Below are 16,619 nucleotides of genomic sequence, written 5' to 3'. Positions count from 1 at the left end.
CATGCTGCTTACTTGCCTGCCAGTTGAGCCTCTGATCCTCTTCTGTTTGGAACTACTTTTCCTGTTGGGTGGGGCAGGAGCCACTCCCTAGGTTCAGAACACTGGAACTCTTCTGGAAAGCAGGAACTCTTTTCTTACCTAGGCGTGGCTGTGGAAGGAGACACCTAAGCACTACAGGAGGCTATTTAAACCACACCCGATGGATGAATCTTGCTTTGCGTTATTCTGCATCCTCTGCAGCAGAACGCTCATCGTGTCTTCTGCATCTGATCCTGGGCCTAAGGAAAAAGGCTTACCATCCTGAATCCAGTCTTCAGCAACACCTATAAAGACAAGAAAGAACAGGTTAGCATTACGGTCTTCAGTGACAGCGCTTCACTTACCTGGTCCATCGGCTGTCACCAACGCCTCGCGCTGCATCCCGGCATCTGAAAGACAAAGGCTTACCTACTCTTCGTGCGCTCCGGAGGTCTTCGCACTGCATTCCGGCATCTGAAAGACAAAAGCTTACCAACTCTTCGCACGCTCCGGAGGCCTTCGGCGCTGCATCCCGCATCTGAAAGACAAAACAAGGTGCGTTTAAAGACATTGGGGAACTTTAATACTCACGTGCCATTACTCCTTTCCACATCTAACCCAGTGGGTATTCCGGCACCCTGCAGCCGCTCCGAACTTGTACCTGCAAAATAAAAAGACAGTTAGAGCGCATCGTGAAGCAGGCAACAAGCGCTTACTTACGTGCTTCCAGGCGCTTCTATTCATCACACGGGCTCCATCTTCAACTCCCTTCAGCCTGTCATCCGCCATCGCCGGAACCCTGCAAAACAAGAGACATCATTACTAAAGACTTTTAAAGACATTAGAATGACTCGAAACTTACCGTTCGTGCAGTAAACGACAGACAGCAGTCCTCTGAAGTCAAGAGGCCTGCTCCCCTTATCCAGTGAAGAAACTGGTTACAGCACCCTGCGCCGAGGCAGATGGAGAGCACGGCGTTCACTTACCTAAGGTGAGAGCGTTAACCTTTGGGGTTCTACAGGAGAAGAGAAAGGGAAGAAGAGAGAGACATTCAATAACCCAGTTCATTAATCCCATATTTTCTATCTGCAGACATCTTACCCTTCGAGTCAGACATACAGTGCACAGAGGTCCAGCCCAAAGAGCCAGCCGTGTGTTACACATCACCTTTGAAGATATGGTATACGCCCAGTCAAGACCGGCGCCTCTACGGGAATCAGGTGAGCGTTACACTGACACCATTGTGAGAATATTTTGTCTAGGCTATCTGTCGAGTTGCCACTCGAGTTCTTCTGGTACAGGGTATCTGATTAGAATGTCTACCAGATAATTGAGTTCCTCTATCAATATTTTTTGGTATAGCTTGGACAGACTGAGTGTGTGCCTCCTTGCTTGTTTAGGTAGAACATGGCAGGGGTGCTGTCTGTGAGGACCTGCACTGTTTGACCTGTAAGATGTTGCTGAAAGGCCCAAATAGCCTTGAGGACTGCCAAGAATTCTAGGAAATTGATATGTCTTTGGGCAGTAGCATGTGTCCACTGGCAGTGGGCTGTGTGGTGAAGGAAGTGAGCTCCCCTTCCGAACAGTAGATTAGACTCCATCGGCAAATTTAGGAGGTTGGCTTGAGTTTCTAACTTAAACCCAATTGTCTGAGCACGGCCTTGATGAGTGGGCCCTCTGCGATTATGCGTCCTGCATAGTCTGCTGCATCAAGATTATTTTTGAGGATGCAGTTTGATACCTGCTTGCCCTCTGCAATAGTATTTAACAATTGAGGCTTTAGGGGTTCCGGGACAGCTTTGACTTGGCATTCCAGGTCATCCCATTTGTGGCAGCCGTAACTAGCTAGAAGCATAGTGTTGTTGGCGATTGTGGTTTGGGATGCCGCTGAGGCGGCAACCTTCCTCCCGAAAGTTTAGATTTTCTTGCTTTATCTGGTGGGGCCTCGGCCAACGCCAGGGGAGTGCATGTTCTCTTTCTGGTAGTGGTGATCACTAGTGAATCAGGTTTAAGCTGATCCCTAGCATACAGAGGGTCAGAGGGCAACGGCCTGAATAGTTTTTCTATTCTGGGATTATCAGCCCTTGTGAGACTAGGCGCAAGTAGGTAGGGCTAGATGAGTCTTTGTACAGACTGCAGGAGCAGAATAAACTGAGTGGCAGACCTTCTTTCTCCCAGAATGTCCTCCACAAAGTCTTTGTCAACTTGTGCCTCTTGAGTGTCGATGTAAAAGTGTTGTGCAGCCCTTAGTAGCAGTTAATTGTATTTTAGTTGGTTATCAACGGGAGAATCTGCTACCGGCTGGTCCTAGAGGTCTGGCGACTGGATTACATAGATATTGTCGCCATAGAATTGGTCCTGACTATTTTACTTGTTTTATTTATTGTTTTATTTATATTGCGCTCAAAGCCCAAAGGCATCTAGGCGCATTTCTTGACAAATAACCTGCAGAGCGGGTTGCAAAGGTTATAAAGTTGCGATTGACATGGTTGTGGTAATTGCAGTATATTACAATACTATGCAATGCATCAGGGGTTACATTGATGCCGGTGGCAGATATTGCATTGTTAAAGATCAAACAGACATGGCATGTTTTCTTGTGACTATAAAGGTCCTCTTGAGACCCTGGGTCTTGTGACCCTTAGGGATCGTCATAGTACCTGTCCTGAGAAGGGTCTAGGTAGGTTGAGGCCGGGGTGCCTAGAGCATAGGTGCTAGGCTGTGGCTCAAGAAAAGGCTTTTTGTCAGGGGGCTGGTGTGCTAAGGCCCCTGGCTGTGAGACATCTCTAAGGGATGTTAGTTGATCTGGGTGTTTGTCCATAAAGTCCACATAACTTGACATTAAAATTGTATTAAACTGTTCAGGAGTGTAATCACATGAAGGTGGGAAGTCTGGCATGATAGGGGTGGCCTGGGAGGGAGTCTGGTTTTTGTGGTGCATAGCCCCTGACAGAGTCTACGAGGGGAGGGGGTTTTACAGAGGACAAAGGCATCGAAATGTTTGACTTTTTTGGTGACCTTGCTTTAAGCAGGGTAGCACCAACACGTTTTTTGATTAACTCCTACATATGTGGCATTTGCTTGGGGGACGCTGATACGCCTTTCACATGCAGCGTCCGGTTTCGGAGGCCTGTTATGAGGCGAAAGCGTACGCGATGGCCCAGAGGACAAGGAAGAACCCAAGGCTTTTTCCGTGGACACTGCATGTGCTTTGACGCTGGACAGTAACATGTAAAGTCGCATGTTGGGTATGTGTTTAGTGTTCTTGGGCATGTGTGCTCCGACTGCCAGGTGTCTTCTCCATCACAGAACCGCCAAACTGATTATTGGAGTCAGGGGCTCGGACATGGAGTACCGACGAACCCCAATACTGCCCTCGCTGGAGTCCTCTGTCACATAGATGGAGGCCTCGGTCTTTATTGTGTGAGCGGCCCAGACTTTGTTGCGTCGATCCTTCTGAGTTTTAGGTTGAAAAAGTTTGCAAGATTTGCAAACTTTTTCAGGGTGATCCCTCGGGAGACAGTAATTGCACACTCAGTGAGTGTCCTTCCACAGGAATTTTTGGTGTTAGGTATGACAACATTTAAAGGGAGTTTTATCCATTATTTATTGCAAGGGCAGATTGGTGAGAAAAAGGGAAAGGGGATGGCGGCAAAGAGGATGAAAGAATATGTATTCTATAAAAAGAGGTCAGTATGACGAAAACCCCCCCTCCTGTCTCCCTACCTGTAAGTGCTAAAGCCCAAAGAGGCCCGTGTAGGCAGCGTCTGGTCGTCGATCAGTTAGGTAGTCAACAACAAGGTTATCCGTCAAGCAGTGTATTAGTCGTGTGGTGAAAGCGAACGATAAGGAAAGAAAAGTCTACTAGTAAACTTTCACCTAATTAAAGGCATCAGCCTGGAAGAGAACTCTGCAACTTGTGACAGACTACAATGGCGGAAAAAAACAATCTGAGGGACCTCGACCCATGAAGGACCATGGGTACAGTACACTTCACACTAGGGATAGTATTACTAACATGCCATGGCAACGTCCGAGTTTTGAAAAACAAATCTTGTAATACTCTGCGACTACCACTAGATGTCGGACTATGCAGAGCATGTGATAGAAGCAGAGCCACAAGTTCCAGAAATAGTTTCTTACCTTGTACTATCCTTCGCTTTGAGCACATGTGTTTAATAAAAAAGCATATTTGTGGCACTTACCAGTGTCGTCAATCTACTACTTGACAATCAATATCTCCATTTACTGTACTTTACACCAGCCTCCCTTTGTATGTATTGCTTCTCAGTCACACTACCAGTGAATTTGTTTTGTCGTTATGCAAGCTCTTGCAGGCATACTAAGGTCGGCTGTACAGAAACCTATACCAAAAAGGGTTCTGAAAAATCCTGAATTTCAAAATGGTAATGTTGCAGAGCAGTCTGGCTTAACTTTTACAGTGGGAAAATGTCTGGCCTTACACACACACACATACTTGCCCACACAGTATACTTACTGAAAAATATACTCTTTACATAAATTATGAATCAAGGTAAAATCTCCAGTGTAGTAACTACTTAAAAAACAGAAATAAATATAAACAAATAGTAAAATCACACAAGAATAAACAGTAACAATTTAAAATGGGTAATAAACACAGTTTTAAGGTAAGTAACTTGTCAATGTTTTATTATCATTTTAAGCAGTTCGGAAGTCTCCCCAATAGTCTACAACTGGACAAAGGCTACAGTTGGCTATAGGTAAAAGGAAAGTAAATGTTACCAAAGCCCAGGAGGAAGAACAGAGGCAATATTCCACCTAGAGACAACTGGGGACCACTGTATCAGAAACCCATACCCAGGTTTGACAACCAAAGGCCTTTAAGAGGAAGAATGTAGAGAAGCCCCTAGGGAAAGGAAGGCAGACTGAGTTGTGTAACCTAGGAAGAAAGTCAGCACATAGTGCCCCAAATACAGAAGACGGACACTAGCAATGTATTCAGAGGAGGAAGACATCAACTAACACCCACCTCACCCCAACCCCCACCCATAGGGATATCGTTCCGATTGCTAGGGTGCATTAACCGTACTTCGACGCAGAGGTTAGTATGGTTTCAGGTGTCCAGAGGTTGTGGAAGAGCTTCCCGGCAAGAAAGACTGCAGGCAACCCCTCTGGTATTGAAAGGCTGTGACAGATGAAAGAAACTAGGTCTGAGAACTACAAACATGTGACCCTCAAGTCAAAAGATCCAGGCAAAACAGCAGCGGCAAAGAGGCTACAATGCTACAAGGACACCAGGCCTATGATCCACAAGAAGTAACGACATGAGCAGACCAACTCTACCAGTGAAGGAAGAAAAGAACCAGAAGACAGGCCTTCTCTGTCTATGCCCCCAGTCTCTGGAATCTCCTCCTCCCACACCAGAATTGCCTCATCGCTTCTACATTTCAGGAAGGAGCTCAAGACCCTCCTCTTCATCTAGGTCTTCACACAATTCATACCTTTTCTAACCGGAGACTGAATGATCTCCACCCGCCCGGTTGCCTCCTCTGGTCGCTTATAGATCCCTTGCTGCCAAATTGCCTGCCCTCTCCCTTTCCCTGCTCCCTTATAACTCTGCTTCCCTCACCCTGTCCTTCCCCCTATGACTTGTAAAGCGCTCAGATGGTAGGTCCGCCCTCAATAATACTCCCATATTAATAGAAGTAATAATAATAATGCTAACCATTCAGCTCAGAGTCCAGTCGCGAGGGGGCGTGGCTTGAGCAGCCATGGAGTAGGACGTGCTTCCCGTGTAGCTCCGGAGGATCCGACAGATGATCCAAAAAAATCTACCTTTGAAAATGCGCCATTGGTTCCAGAATTGATCATACACACACGGGAATGTAGGCTCTGCTCATTGTGTAAAGATCGAGAGAATCGTATGCGGGAGTCTGGAGGAATTGCTCAGCGAACGACGGTGGCAGTTCGGTCCATTGTCACACAAGATGGCCGACAACAAAGGAAACGACACTGGGTTACCTGAAGAGGACGAATAGAGGCAGAGGCCACAGGGAAAGAACGGCAATGGCGAGGTGAAGACGGACAAAACCCCTGGGGGCTGTGGGCCTTGGGTAGTTGAAGCTTGGGGGCTGGCCCAGACGGCAGGGGCCCGAGGGCAACAGAGGTGTGAAAATGCAGGCCGCACCACGACAAACACAAGCGGCGCTCGCTCGGCATTGATCAGCAACTAGCAGCGGCAAGAGGATGTCGCGACTGCCTGGAGATCACCACGACAGTCGGTAAAGAGCGGAAATTACGGTTGGGAAGACACTCGGACACTGGGGAGACCCAACGGAGCCCGGAATATGGCGGCGCGAGGGACTGTGGATAAGAATAAGAACAAACAACCCACAATGGATATTTTTGCGAAAACACAGCAGTCTCCTGCGGCCAGCGCAACCAAAGGCCCGGTGGCACAGGCTGAGGGCGCTACAGCGGCTGATAATCATCAGATTTTAGAAGCCATCACGGAGCTGAAGCAATCTTGGGGGGTTGCGATGATGGATCTATGCACTTCCCTGGAAGCTAAAATTGAAGCAGTAGGCATCGAAGTCTCCCTGCTGAGACAAGATGTCAGGGGACGGGCGGAACGGACAAGCTGCCTGGAGGGTGCAGTGAAATCTAACACGGACACCAGCACCAACAATGCAAAGGTGATCCATGTCCTTAAACAACAAGTGGCCAACTTGGAGTCTCGAGCAGAAGAAGCAGAAGGGAGAGCGAGGAGAAACAATATTCGCGTGGTGGGCTTGCCGGAAGGTGAAGAAGGCCAGGACCCAACTGATTACATTGAGAACTTACTCCTACAAGCAATCGGGGTCGGTACACTCTTGCAGCGTTTTGCGGTGGAGCGAGCACATAGGGCCCTTACGAGGAAGCAGAGACCAGGGGCCCCTCCACGAGCGATAATTGCTAAAATACTGAACTATAAAGACCGCAAGAAAATATTGGAATATTTTCGGAAAGGCAGAACAATTGAGAGGGCCTCGAGCACTATCACGGCATACCAGGATTATACTATGCTGGTCCAAAGGCAGCGGTACAGCTATGTAACTATCAAAAGGAGGCTGCGGGCAGCTGGGATAAAATATATGCTGCTGTACCCTGCGAAACTGAAGGTCGTGCATAAGAGCAAATTGCATTTTTTTAACACTACGGAAGAAGCAACAACATGGCTGGATCTGCAGGGCTGCCCGGATCAAAACACAGAAGAGACACAAAATGGACGCGAAAAGTGACTCCGATACGGTATGCATATTGCTATGGCGGTGAGCGAACATCCTGAGGGCACCTGGGCGAAGGCTGAGAACGATGGGCCTGGCTGTAGGAGGCTGATGTTCGTTTACATATTGCTGATTGTGAAAGACTTGATGGACTGGAATATAGTGGCAGTTATATATACTTAAATTGTTTGACATTGTGTAATTAATTGATGTGCTATTGGAGCGCAGGGCGTAAGTACCCTACCCCCCGAATTATAGTTGTAGTGGTAGTAGGTTGGCCACTAGGGCGGCCTCACCCTGCGGAGCTTCGAGTACAGGCGAAAGCCGGAAAGAGCTAGATGTGGGGGAGCCTGAGATCCAGAGATGGTGCTGTGCAACAGTTGGGGGAGGGAGGGGTGTTGGGGAAGGGATGGGAGGCGGGGGGGGAGAGGGAACGGGAAGTTTGGTGTGTTTGTGGTTAAAGGGGTTTTAGAGTGGGAGGCGTGCCTCTATGGATTGGATTGGAACTTGAAGCTAAACAACACCTGGGGGGGAGGGAACGGGACCATACCAGGCCATGGGGGACCTTAAGATACTCACATGGAATGTGCAGGGGCTTAATAGCTATTTTAAAAAAAACAAGGTTATGCTGTATCTGCGCAGGCAGAAAATAGATATTGCATTGCTGCAGGAAACCCACCTCACACGTGAGAGGATGGACATGATTGCGGGAAAATGGAAAGGGGTGTTGGTGGGCTCATCTTACTCGGCCTACGCAAGAGGAGTACTTATATGGGTAGCGCCACATGTCCCGTTTCAGCGGTTGCAAGTGGTGGCTGAGAAAGACGGGAGGATGGTTATGCTGAGGGGATTGGTAGAGAACAGGGAGATAAGTATTGTTCACACGTACGCCCCCGAAACAGAACACAGCGGCGTACATTAGGACACTGAGTGCGAATCTGAGCGTGTGTGTGTGTAGCGCGGTGATCTGGGGAGGGGACTTCAATTGCGTACTGAACCCCAGGGCGCTACAGACACTGCTAGATGACTTTGGGCTGGAAGATGCGTGGAGAGTGTGGCACCCTGGGGAAAGGCAATATTCGCATTACTCGGCCCCAGAGCAGTTATCTACGAGGCTGGACTATGTCTTTGCATCACCTGAAATGATAGCGGAGATGGCACACAGAGTACAGGGCCAGGGTCCTCTCAGACCACTCGCCCCTGATTCTTGCATGGCAATACTGCCCCCCCGAGGGCGAGGATCCCGACATGGCGCCTACGAGCGGAGGCATTGAGGGACCCCTTCTTTAGAGAGGACTTGCGAGAGGAGATAGTAAACTATTTTGAAACCAACACTGGGAGCGTGGACTTGGCAGGGACATTATGGGAGGTCTTTAAAGTTGTCATGAGGGGGTCGGCCATGGCGAAATCCAAGGGCCTACAGGGAGGGGTTTCGGCTGAACTGAGGAAGATGGAAGCAAAATTGGAAGAGGCCTTAAAAGCCGGTGACGATACAGCGGAGAAACTAGATTTGATACTTAAGCTACAGCAAAAATGTGCAGAATACTGGGAGAGGTTGTGTAACCTTAATTATAAAAGGTACATAGAGAGACAGCATGCGGGAGGCGATAAACCGGGGAGACTTTTGGCGTGGTTATATAAGAGTGAGACCCCCAGAGCCACAATTAGAACTATAGAGAGGGAAGATGGTAGCGTAGAGGATACCCAGGAGGGAGTTAATCAAGCGTTTGTGGGTTATTATAAAGGGTTATACGGGGAAGATGGGGAAAGCAGCCGTGTAATGATAGAGGAAACGCTGGAGGATATGGGGCTGCCCGAGATAAGCGAGGAGGAAAGAGGAACTGGACTCCCCGATTACCCTGGAAGAACTGGGGGAGGTGGTGAGGCAGTTGCCTACTAGTAAGACCCCAGGGACAGATGGGCTCCCGAGCTAATTTTATAAGGTATATATAGACGAGGTCCTCCCCCCGCTGCTAGAAATGTTAAACGAAGCATTCGAGATGGGCCGCTTACCGGAGTCACTGAGAGAGGCTGTCATAGTACCTCTCCCTAAACCAAATAAACCTAGGCGTAGCTGTGGTTCCTTTAGACCTGTGTCAATGCTGAACCAAGACGGCAAGATATTAACTGCAGTCTTGGCGAATAGACTGAAGAGGGTCATCAGCAAGTTAATACATCCGGATCAAACGGGCTATGTCCCCCATAGAAACATTACCAATAATCATAGGTGACTCCAGAGCATCATTGAGTTTGGCAGTGGAAAGGATGAGGAAATGGCAATCGTGTCCTTGGATGTGATCAAGGCCTTTGACTCTGTGAAGTGGCCGTGCCTGCTGGCGGCCCTGAAACACTATGGGTTAGGGCCTGGCTATGTGCGGTGGGCGAAGATTTTGTACAGTGAACCGCTGGCTAGAGTTAAGACAGGATCTGTGATATCAGAGAGGTGGCAGTTTAGCAGGGGCACTAGACAGGGATGCCAATGGTCTCCTATGCTCTACATACTGGCCCTGGAACCTCTTGCGCTCTATCTGAGGCAACAATAGGACACTATAGGCATTGAGGTGAAAGGGGAGCGGCACCTGATTTCCCTATACGCAGATGACATGCTGCTGTACCTACGATTCCCAGAAGAAAATCTCCAGTACATCCTAGAAGTGATGGAGAAATACGCTGAGTTGTCTAGTATAGCTGTGAATCCCCAGAAGTCCAGCATGTTCCCATTGGTGGGGTACAAGGGGATTCCATCAGAGCGATTACCTGTATTGCAAGTACCATGGGCGGTTCGCACGTTTCGGTACTTGGGGATAAATATATACCATACTGTAGAAGAGGAGCATAAGTGTAACACAGAAGTAGCCATCAGGAACATTGAGAAGTGCATGCGGTTTTGGGCGAAGCTGCCTCTGGCGATGATGGGGCGAGGAGCGATGCTAAAGATGGTGGTCCTGCCGAGGCTCCTACATTACTTCGGGAATATACCGTACTTTATTGCTAGGGGTTTTTTTACCAAACTAAATAGCATGTGTAGGGACTTTCTGTGGCACGGCACGCGGAACAGAGTGGCGTTATGGAAGCTTCAGAGCTTCCATGACAAAGGGGGAATTAAGCTGCCCAACTACGAGGCGTACTATGTGGCGAGCCAGTTGCAGTATGTCGCCAAGTGGCTATCTGATGAAGAGACCTCCGAACATAGGTTGTTTGGGCGTGATTGTGCACCTTTTTATTTGAAAGAAGTCAAGTGGGCACCCAGAGCTGAAATGGTGGGCCGCCCTAAAATGATGCTACTAGGGTGGAAGGTGTGGCGCAGGGCATGCCAAATGATTGGGGACCCGTCCCCATGCTCACCGCAGATGCCATTGGTAGTATTGACAGGGGCGGACGCTCAGCTGCGACTGATACTCTGGACCCACTGGGAACCGGCTGGGGTGGCAACGATGGGGGACATCTGGCAGGAGGGCTCTAGTGTTACTTTGGAGGGGCTGCGGGAAGTAGCTGGGTTGCATGAAGGTCAGTACATTACGTACCACAGAATGGTACAGAGGATTAAGAGAACATGGCCTGAAACTGTTCTGGAGGAAGAATTGGATGCCACCATAGATGTGATATATGATATAGCTGAGGGGGGTCATGAGATTTCCAGACTGTATGAGATGTTGATGTCTAAAGTGGGGAAGGAGGTCACGCAGCCGAGAATGGACTGGGAAACGGAGGTTGGGGCCCAAATGGGAGATGGGATGTGGGAAAGGGCGCAAGGGTATCATAAGAAGGTGTCTAGAAACGCGAGGCTGAAACAGATACAGTTGTACATAACACAGGGCTTACATGACCGTTGGAGGATATTGAGGTTCGAGAATGCAGGTCGGCAAGCATGCCCCAAGTGTGACGAAGAGAACGCGGGCATGGTTCATATGTTCTGGTCATGCCCGATCGTAGAGAGGTTCTGGAAGGGTGTAAAAGAGAAACTAGAAGGAAGAGGGGTCAAGATTGTAGTGGATACGGTGTGGGCCTGTCTGCTGGGGGGGGGGTTCCCAGGACCACGGAAACTCAGGCACGTAAACAAACTAAGGGACCTGGCTTATGTGCTAGCAAAAAGGAGAATTGCCATGGGATGGAACTCATGCCATGTGCCGAGGATAGAGGTGTGTTGGAAAGACTTGCAAAAATGGGCAGAAGCCGAAACCACGGCATGGCAAGAAGCGTGTAGCAATGGGGGGAGGAGGAGAATGAGTCCCTGGTGGCCTGGAAATCACTGATAGCCGGACTGTTTGGGTCATTAGACGACCCGACGGAGCCTGTGGAGGAGGTGACCGAACCACAGGGTGTGGAAACTGAAGGTTCAATCCAATAGACTCGCAAGGGGGATGGGGTAGAGGGAGTAGTGGTTAGGAAGTTAAAAAAGTGTATTGTTGTTTGGTTTATTGTTTGTTTGCTTGTAAAATGTAATAAAAACCTTTAAAAAAAAGAAAAAAAAAAAAGGATCCCTTAGAGGAAGAATGAGGCAGATGTCATGCCTGAAGAATCCTGGACTGGAGCATCAACGCTGTTCAGGTCCCAGCAGCACATTAAACCTTCCACCTCCGAGGTACTTCAACACAAATTCCGAGAGTTCTAGGGAGCACAAAGAGGCTGGACTTTGTCGGATAAAGGAGAGGAAGCGTTTGTAACAGTATTCCTCAGATTCGAAAGGCATAGCTTTGATTTCATGATCAGGAGTAGCCAGCACAGCTTTAAATAAGTTGGCTTGACATCATCTTGCCCTCTCAGCTACTTCAAGACCAGGCCCAGGAGTTTACAAATAAACAATTACAATTACTAAGGAATGCACATACATACACACAGAGGTGAGGGCAACTCCAATAATTGCACAAGCTAAATTTTAAGTTTTAGTGGCCACCCAATCAGTGCAGGATAGCCAAACTAAGCTTTAGCGGGCAATAATTAGAGACACCTCAGTCAACATCCTAAGGATGTTGAATCAAGTGCCAAACAACCCTCATGGAGCTGTAAATGGATCCACTCCATTAATTCTGGGAAGCATTTGTGAGCTCACAATCACAAAGTGACCAACATGGCTGTTCCACACACACAGAAAATAAACACAGCCAAGTCACAGGACTGAACACTTGAACTGGATCCATGAAAATCAGACAACCTTTCTGGCACTCTACATTACCCCTGCCCAGGTAGCTTTATGGACTACTGAAAGAACCACACAAAGTTGGAATTATCCATTGGGGCTCTTAAAAAAAAAAAGAGCCTCATTGATGGAAAAAAGTATTTAAGACAAGGGGATCACACCAGAAAGATTTCCAATAACAGTAACACTTATATGTCTTATACCTATTCACTTGTAGTTTGGAATATGAAAAATGCCAGCTGGGCGAAGAGTGTCTGAATGAATGTGCAGTTTTGCGACTCAGAAAAGGTTCGCCTATCCAACCAAACATGCATGCACATGTATCTATTGCAACAAGAACTGCAGAAATAAGTCTCTGGCAACATTGGCAATCCAACCAACGACAATTTCAACTTACCATATGCAGAAACTACAGCAGATAAGCAAGGCACAACAATGGCAGCAGCTGGAAAATAGAAATGACATGTCATAACATGCTGCAATACAATGCAAAAGCAGTAGATTATGTAAACCTGGTTGTGTGCAACAGGACATTAGTAAAACATTGAATAGAACAAGATAATGAAATTAATATTAGCCCCCACAGCAGGCGCAGCAACCTTTCTGGTTACTCTGAATGTGCATAGCATCTAACAGTACAAGCCTGTGTTTTCCAGGCAGCTTTGTGGCTTCTACTGCACATGCTGCATTAATTCTTTTGCACAAATATGTCCTCTTGCATTTGTATAGCATCTCCTGCCATATTTCATGGCTTCGAAGCACTTTGCCTGTCACAGAGGCAAAGGAGGAGTATGATAGAACTTTCGAGGGAGAAGCAAAGTTGGGTAGAAATATAGGAATATATCATAAGAAATAGGAAATACATATTACAAATACCTGTATCTTTCCTCCCCCGGCTCCCGTCCTCCTCACTCTCGGGCCTCCGTAGTCTTTACCTCTTTGTTAAAAGGCATAAGGAGGGCTACCATAGACCAGGAGTGAAGAGGCAAGGAAGGAAGGCAGGCATGAGAGGAAAAGCATGCTTTCTTTGGGGGTAGGGGAAGATAAAGAGCCTTCACCACACTAGCACCTACGGGCTGTTGCAAGCCACGGGAGCTAGTGGCGGTAAAACATCTGTGTTGCAGCCTTCACCGGCAATAATGACGCTATGCACGTCCCTTCAACGTGGGCAGTGAGCATTCACTGACAAGAATAACTCAGCAGGTAGGTGTTACCGCCTGAATATAAAAAAGATTTGAATGCAATCTGATTTTATGAGGGTTTCATGATCATTGCCACCTGATGGGTTAAATGAAAGAACAATATTTAACAGTAGCACCAACACACAATTCCGTTTTTGAAGTCAAGTAATTGCTCTACGGAGGTTGACCTGATTTTCATTTACAACGCAGGTAAGCTAGGAGGAAGTTAGATGTCATGGTCTCTGTACGATTTGTGGCAGCTGTTTGCACCTCCTTTACAGAAAGGGCTACAACCTCACAGTTGAAATATTTCCATAGCACATGGGACTGTAAAAGCTATATTTTTCAAAGAAAGACGTCTCCAAGATACTGACAAAGGAAGGTAGCAGTGTTGTTAATTTGACTTGCTGTCAGGTTACACACCAAAGATCCTAACTTCCTACTCTTTCAATCTGACCAACTGGTTTGAGGTGTCTGAAAAAGTATTGTTCCTGTCTGAGGCCGTCTAGTCGGGTCACACCCAGCAATTTAAACTACCGTTTCATCTCCTACCCTAACTATCTTGCCCTTAGATCACGCAATTTGGTATGGATGCCAGGTAGTCAAATGCCTATTGCCGGTCTGATCTAACAGCCAGCTGTTTTGCAATCATGTTCTGGTCCTGGTTGATGGAGATTGGGCCCATATGAAAAATCTGCCAAATTTCCTAAAGGGGTCACCTGGGGGCTTGGCAGAGATGGCAAACTGTGCAGAGGAACACCAAGTTCACTTGGACCCCAACAGCGCAGATGATCACAATCTGCTAAGGAGCGAGACCCCCGTACAAGAAAACATCTCTCGGGTGCGTCTGACAATACCCTCCCAAACCTTAAAATGTTTAATTTGTCACTGTCAAAGCATGTAAATGCTATTGCCTCCTTTGCGGTCTACACCATGAAGATAATCAATGCCTGAAAGCCGTTCTTTTCCCTAGACAGTTGCAACACCATTGCCAGAGCTCTTGTCGGATCCAGACTGGATTATTTTAACTCCTTATTTGCTGGTTCCAGTGTCCGCCACATCAACCAGTTACAGATCATTCAGAATAATGCACTACATGCTGCCAATACCTAAAATAAAAACAATATCTTTTTGTCCCTGGACTCTTATTTTGGTACCTTACTGGTACCTTAATGACTCACGTTCAAATAGTTGGAAATGTGGCACTCCATTTATTATTGGCGCAAGAGAATTTCAGGGTTGGTCGACATCGTAAACTATTTAGTAAGAAGTATTAATGACTATGCACAAGCAGAACATGGGTCATAATATTTGTCGGTGACCTGAATTCTGAGTGCATGGATCCCATCTGCAGAGATATATGATGGGAGTGATTTAGTATGTTCCCTTATGCAACGTAAGGGTAGACAATGGATGGGATGTTTGAGGAGGCTGGGCTTTTATCTATTAAATGGGTCGGTACTGGGGGACACTCCTTATCGCCCAACCTGAATGAATGAGAAGGTTTACTCGACCATTGATTACATCTTTGAAGGAGGGTGGATGTTTGACAACTGTAGTTGACGGACTATTACACATAGACCACTTAGTGATCACTCCATGTTAGTGGCTAAGTTCACACTAAAGATGTATCACAGGGATTTGGGAGATCATGGCCCTACATGTCTATCAAGCAAACTGGCGGGTAATTGTCTGGAACGCAGCCCTGCCAAATGGGGTTAATGGCTTTCTTGCAAACCTTATGTCATCTTTGGAAGACTGGAAATACCACACTTTCAGTAAACAATTTTGAGGACTTTGCAACGCGATTAATAAAGCTCCATCAATTGCCTGGTACTCTAGGATGGGTAAATACACATGAGGATGCATATGATGTTTATCATGCAGAGGTGGTAAGAGAAAGCGTGAAATGAGGAATGTTGTTAGGGAAACAGTTGGATCTCTACCTTGAAGAGAGGAACAGTGCGATTAGGCGAATACGCCAGTCATATAGGAACCGGATCCAATAGGGTTGTGCGAAGGGGAGTTTGGAAGATGCAACGTTTATGTTTGCCACTTTAAAGTAACAAAAATGCTCAGGTCTTTTGGCTGTTAATGAATAATCTGGAATCTTCCCAGTCGGGTAAGCAAATTAATGCTGTTTCTGAGATCGATTGGGTAACCTACTTTCAAACAATAGATTATAGACCCAAGGTCGATCAAGAGTTTATTCTCCCCAATTGGGCCCTGAATGACACATTGAACTCCTTCTTTGATTAGGATAACGTTTTTGATGTAGTTATGAAAAGGAGTCCCTCTTGGGCGCCAGGCCCAGATAAACTGTCAAACTTTTTGTTTAAAGATGATCCTGTTGCATGGACTACAACACTGACTGGGTTGTTTAAACGTGTGGTGAGCTATGGTCTTTTTCCTGCCTCGTGGTACAAAGCTCACATAATACTGATCTATAAAAAGGGAGTTAGAAGTTGCACCCTGAATAAGACCGATTACTATTCTAGATGCGGACTGCAAGGGTTTTGCCTCCATCTTGCTGTCCCATCTCGAAACATGGGCTCATGAGGATGGCAGGCTAGACAAATGGCAAATTGAATCGGGGTACATCTTTGAATGGCCGGATTGTTAAAAGCATTCAACATCTTGCCTGGGAAGGAAAGTATAACTCAGTTTTCATTGCTTCAATTGACCCGTGCCTTTGATGCCATGGATCGTAATCATCTCTGGTCCAAGCTTCATCAGTGGGGAGTTCCCTTGGATCTTTTAAAGGTTGATACTGGGTTTATATTCAGATTCTAAAATCCATTTCAGTTTGAACTACTATGGATTATTATTTCGCCAAATTTGAACCTTTCGTGGTGCCAGACAGGGTTGTGTTTTGGCACCCTGCCTGTTTAATCTTTAAATGCCCGACATAGGCGACCACTTAAAATAAGCTGCCTTTATTACTCCAAAATTCCATCACCTAAGGCCGTTTTGGTTGTCTTATGGGGACGACTTTCTTATATTTGATTGTACCCGATGGGACTCCAAAGGTTACAT

General features: G+C 47.0%; 1 protein-coding gene across 2 annotated transcripts in view; it reads right to left on the bottom strand.

Annotated features, from left to right (window-relative positions):
- MFSD10 (major facilitator superfamily domain containing 10) overlaps nt 1-16,619 on the bottom strand; it is a 999,075-nt gene that overhangs the window by 217,888 nt on the left and 764,568 nt on the right. For both annotated transcript variants that reach the window (XM_069632064.1, XM_069632063.1), the window contains exon 11: nt 12,800-12,847. In XM_069632064.1, the coding sequence (XP_069488165.1) occupies nt 12,800-12,847 (48 nt within the window). The remainder of the gene's footprint in view (nt 1-12,799; nt 12,848-16,619) is intronic.

Source organism: Ambystoma mexicanum, chromosome 6q, assembly GCF_040938575.1.
Source record: "Ambystoma mexicanum isolate Mex_15411 chromosome 6q, UKY_AmexF1_1, whole genome shotgun sequence".
In the NCBI taxonomy this organism is placed as follows: domain Eukaryota; kingdom Metazoa; phylum Chordata; class Amphibia; order Caudata; family Ambystomatidae; genus Ambystoma; species Ambystoma mexicanum.
This window is presented reverse-complemented; position numbering and strand designations above follow the sequence as displayed.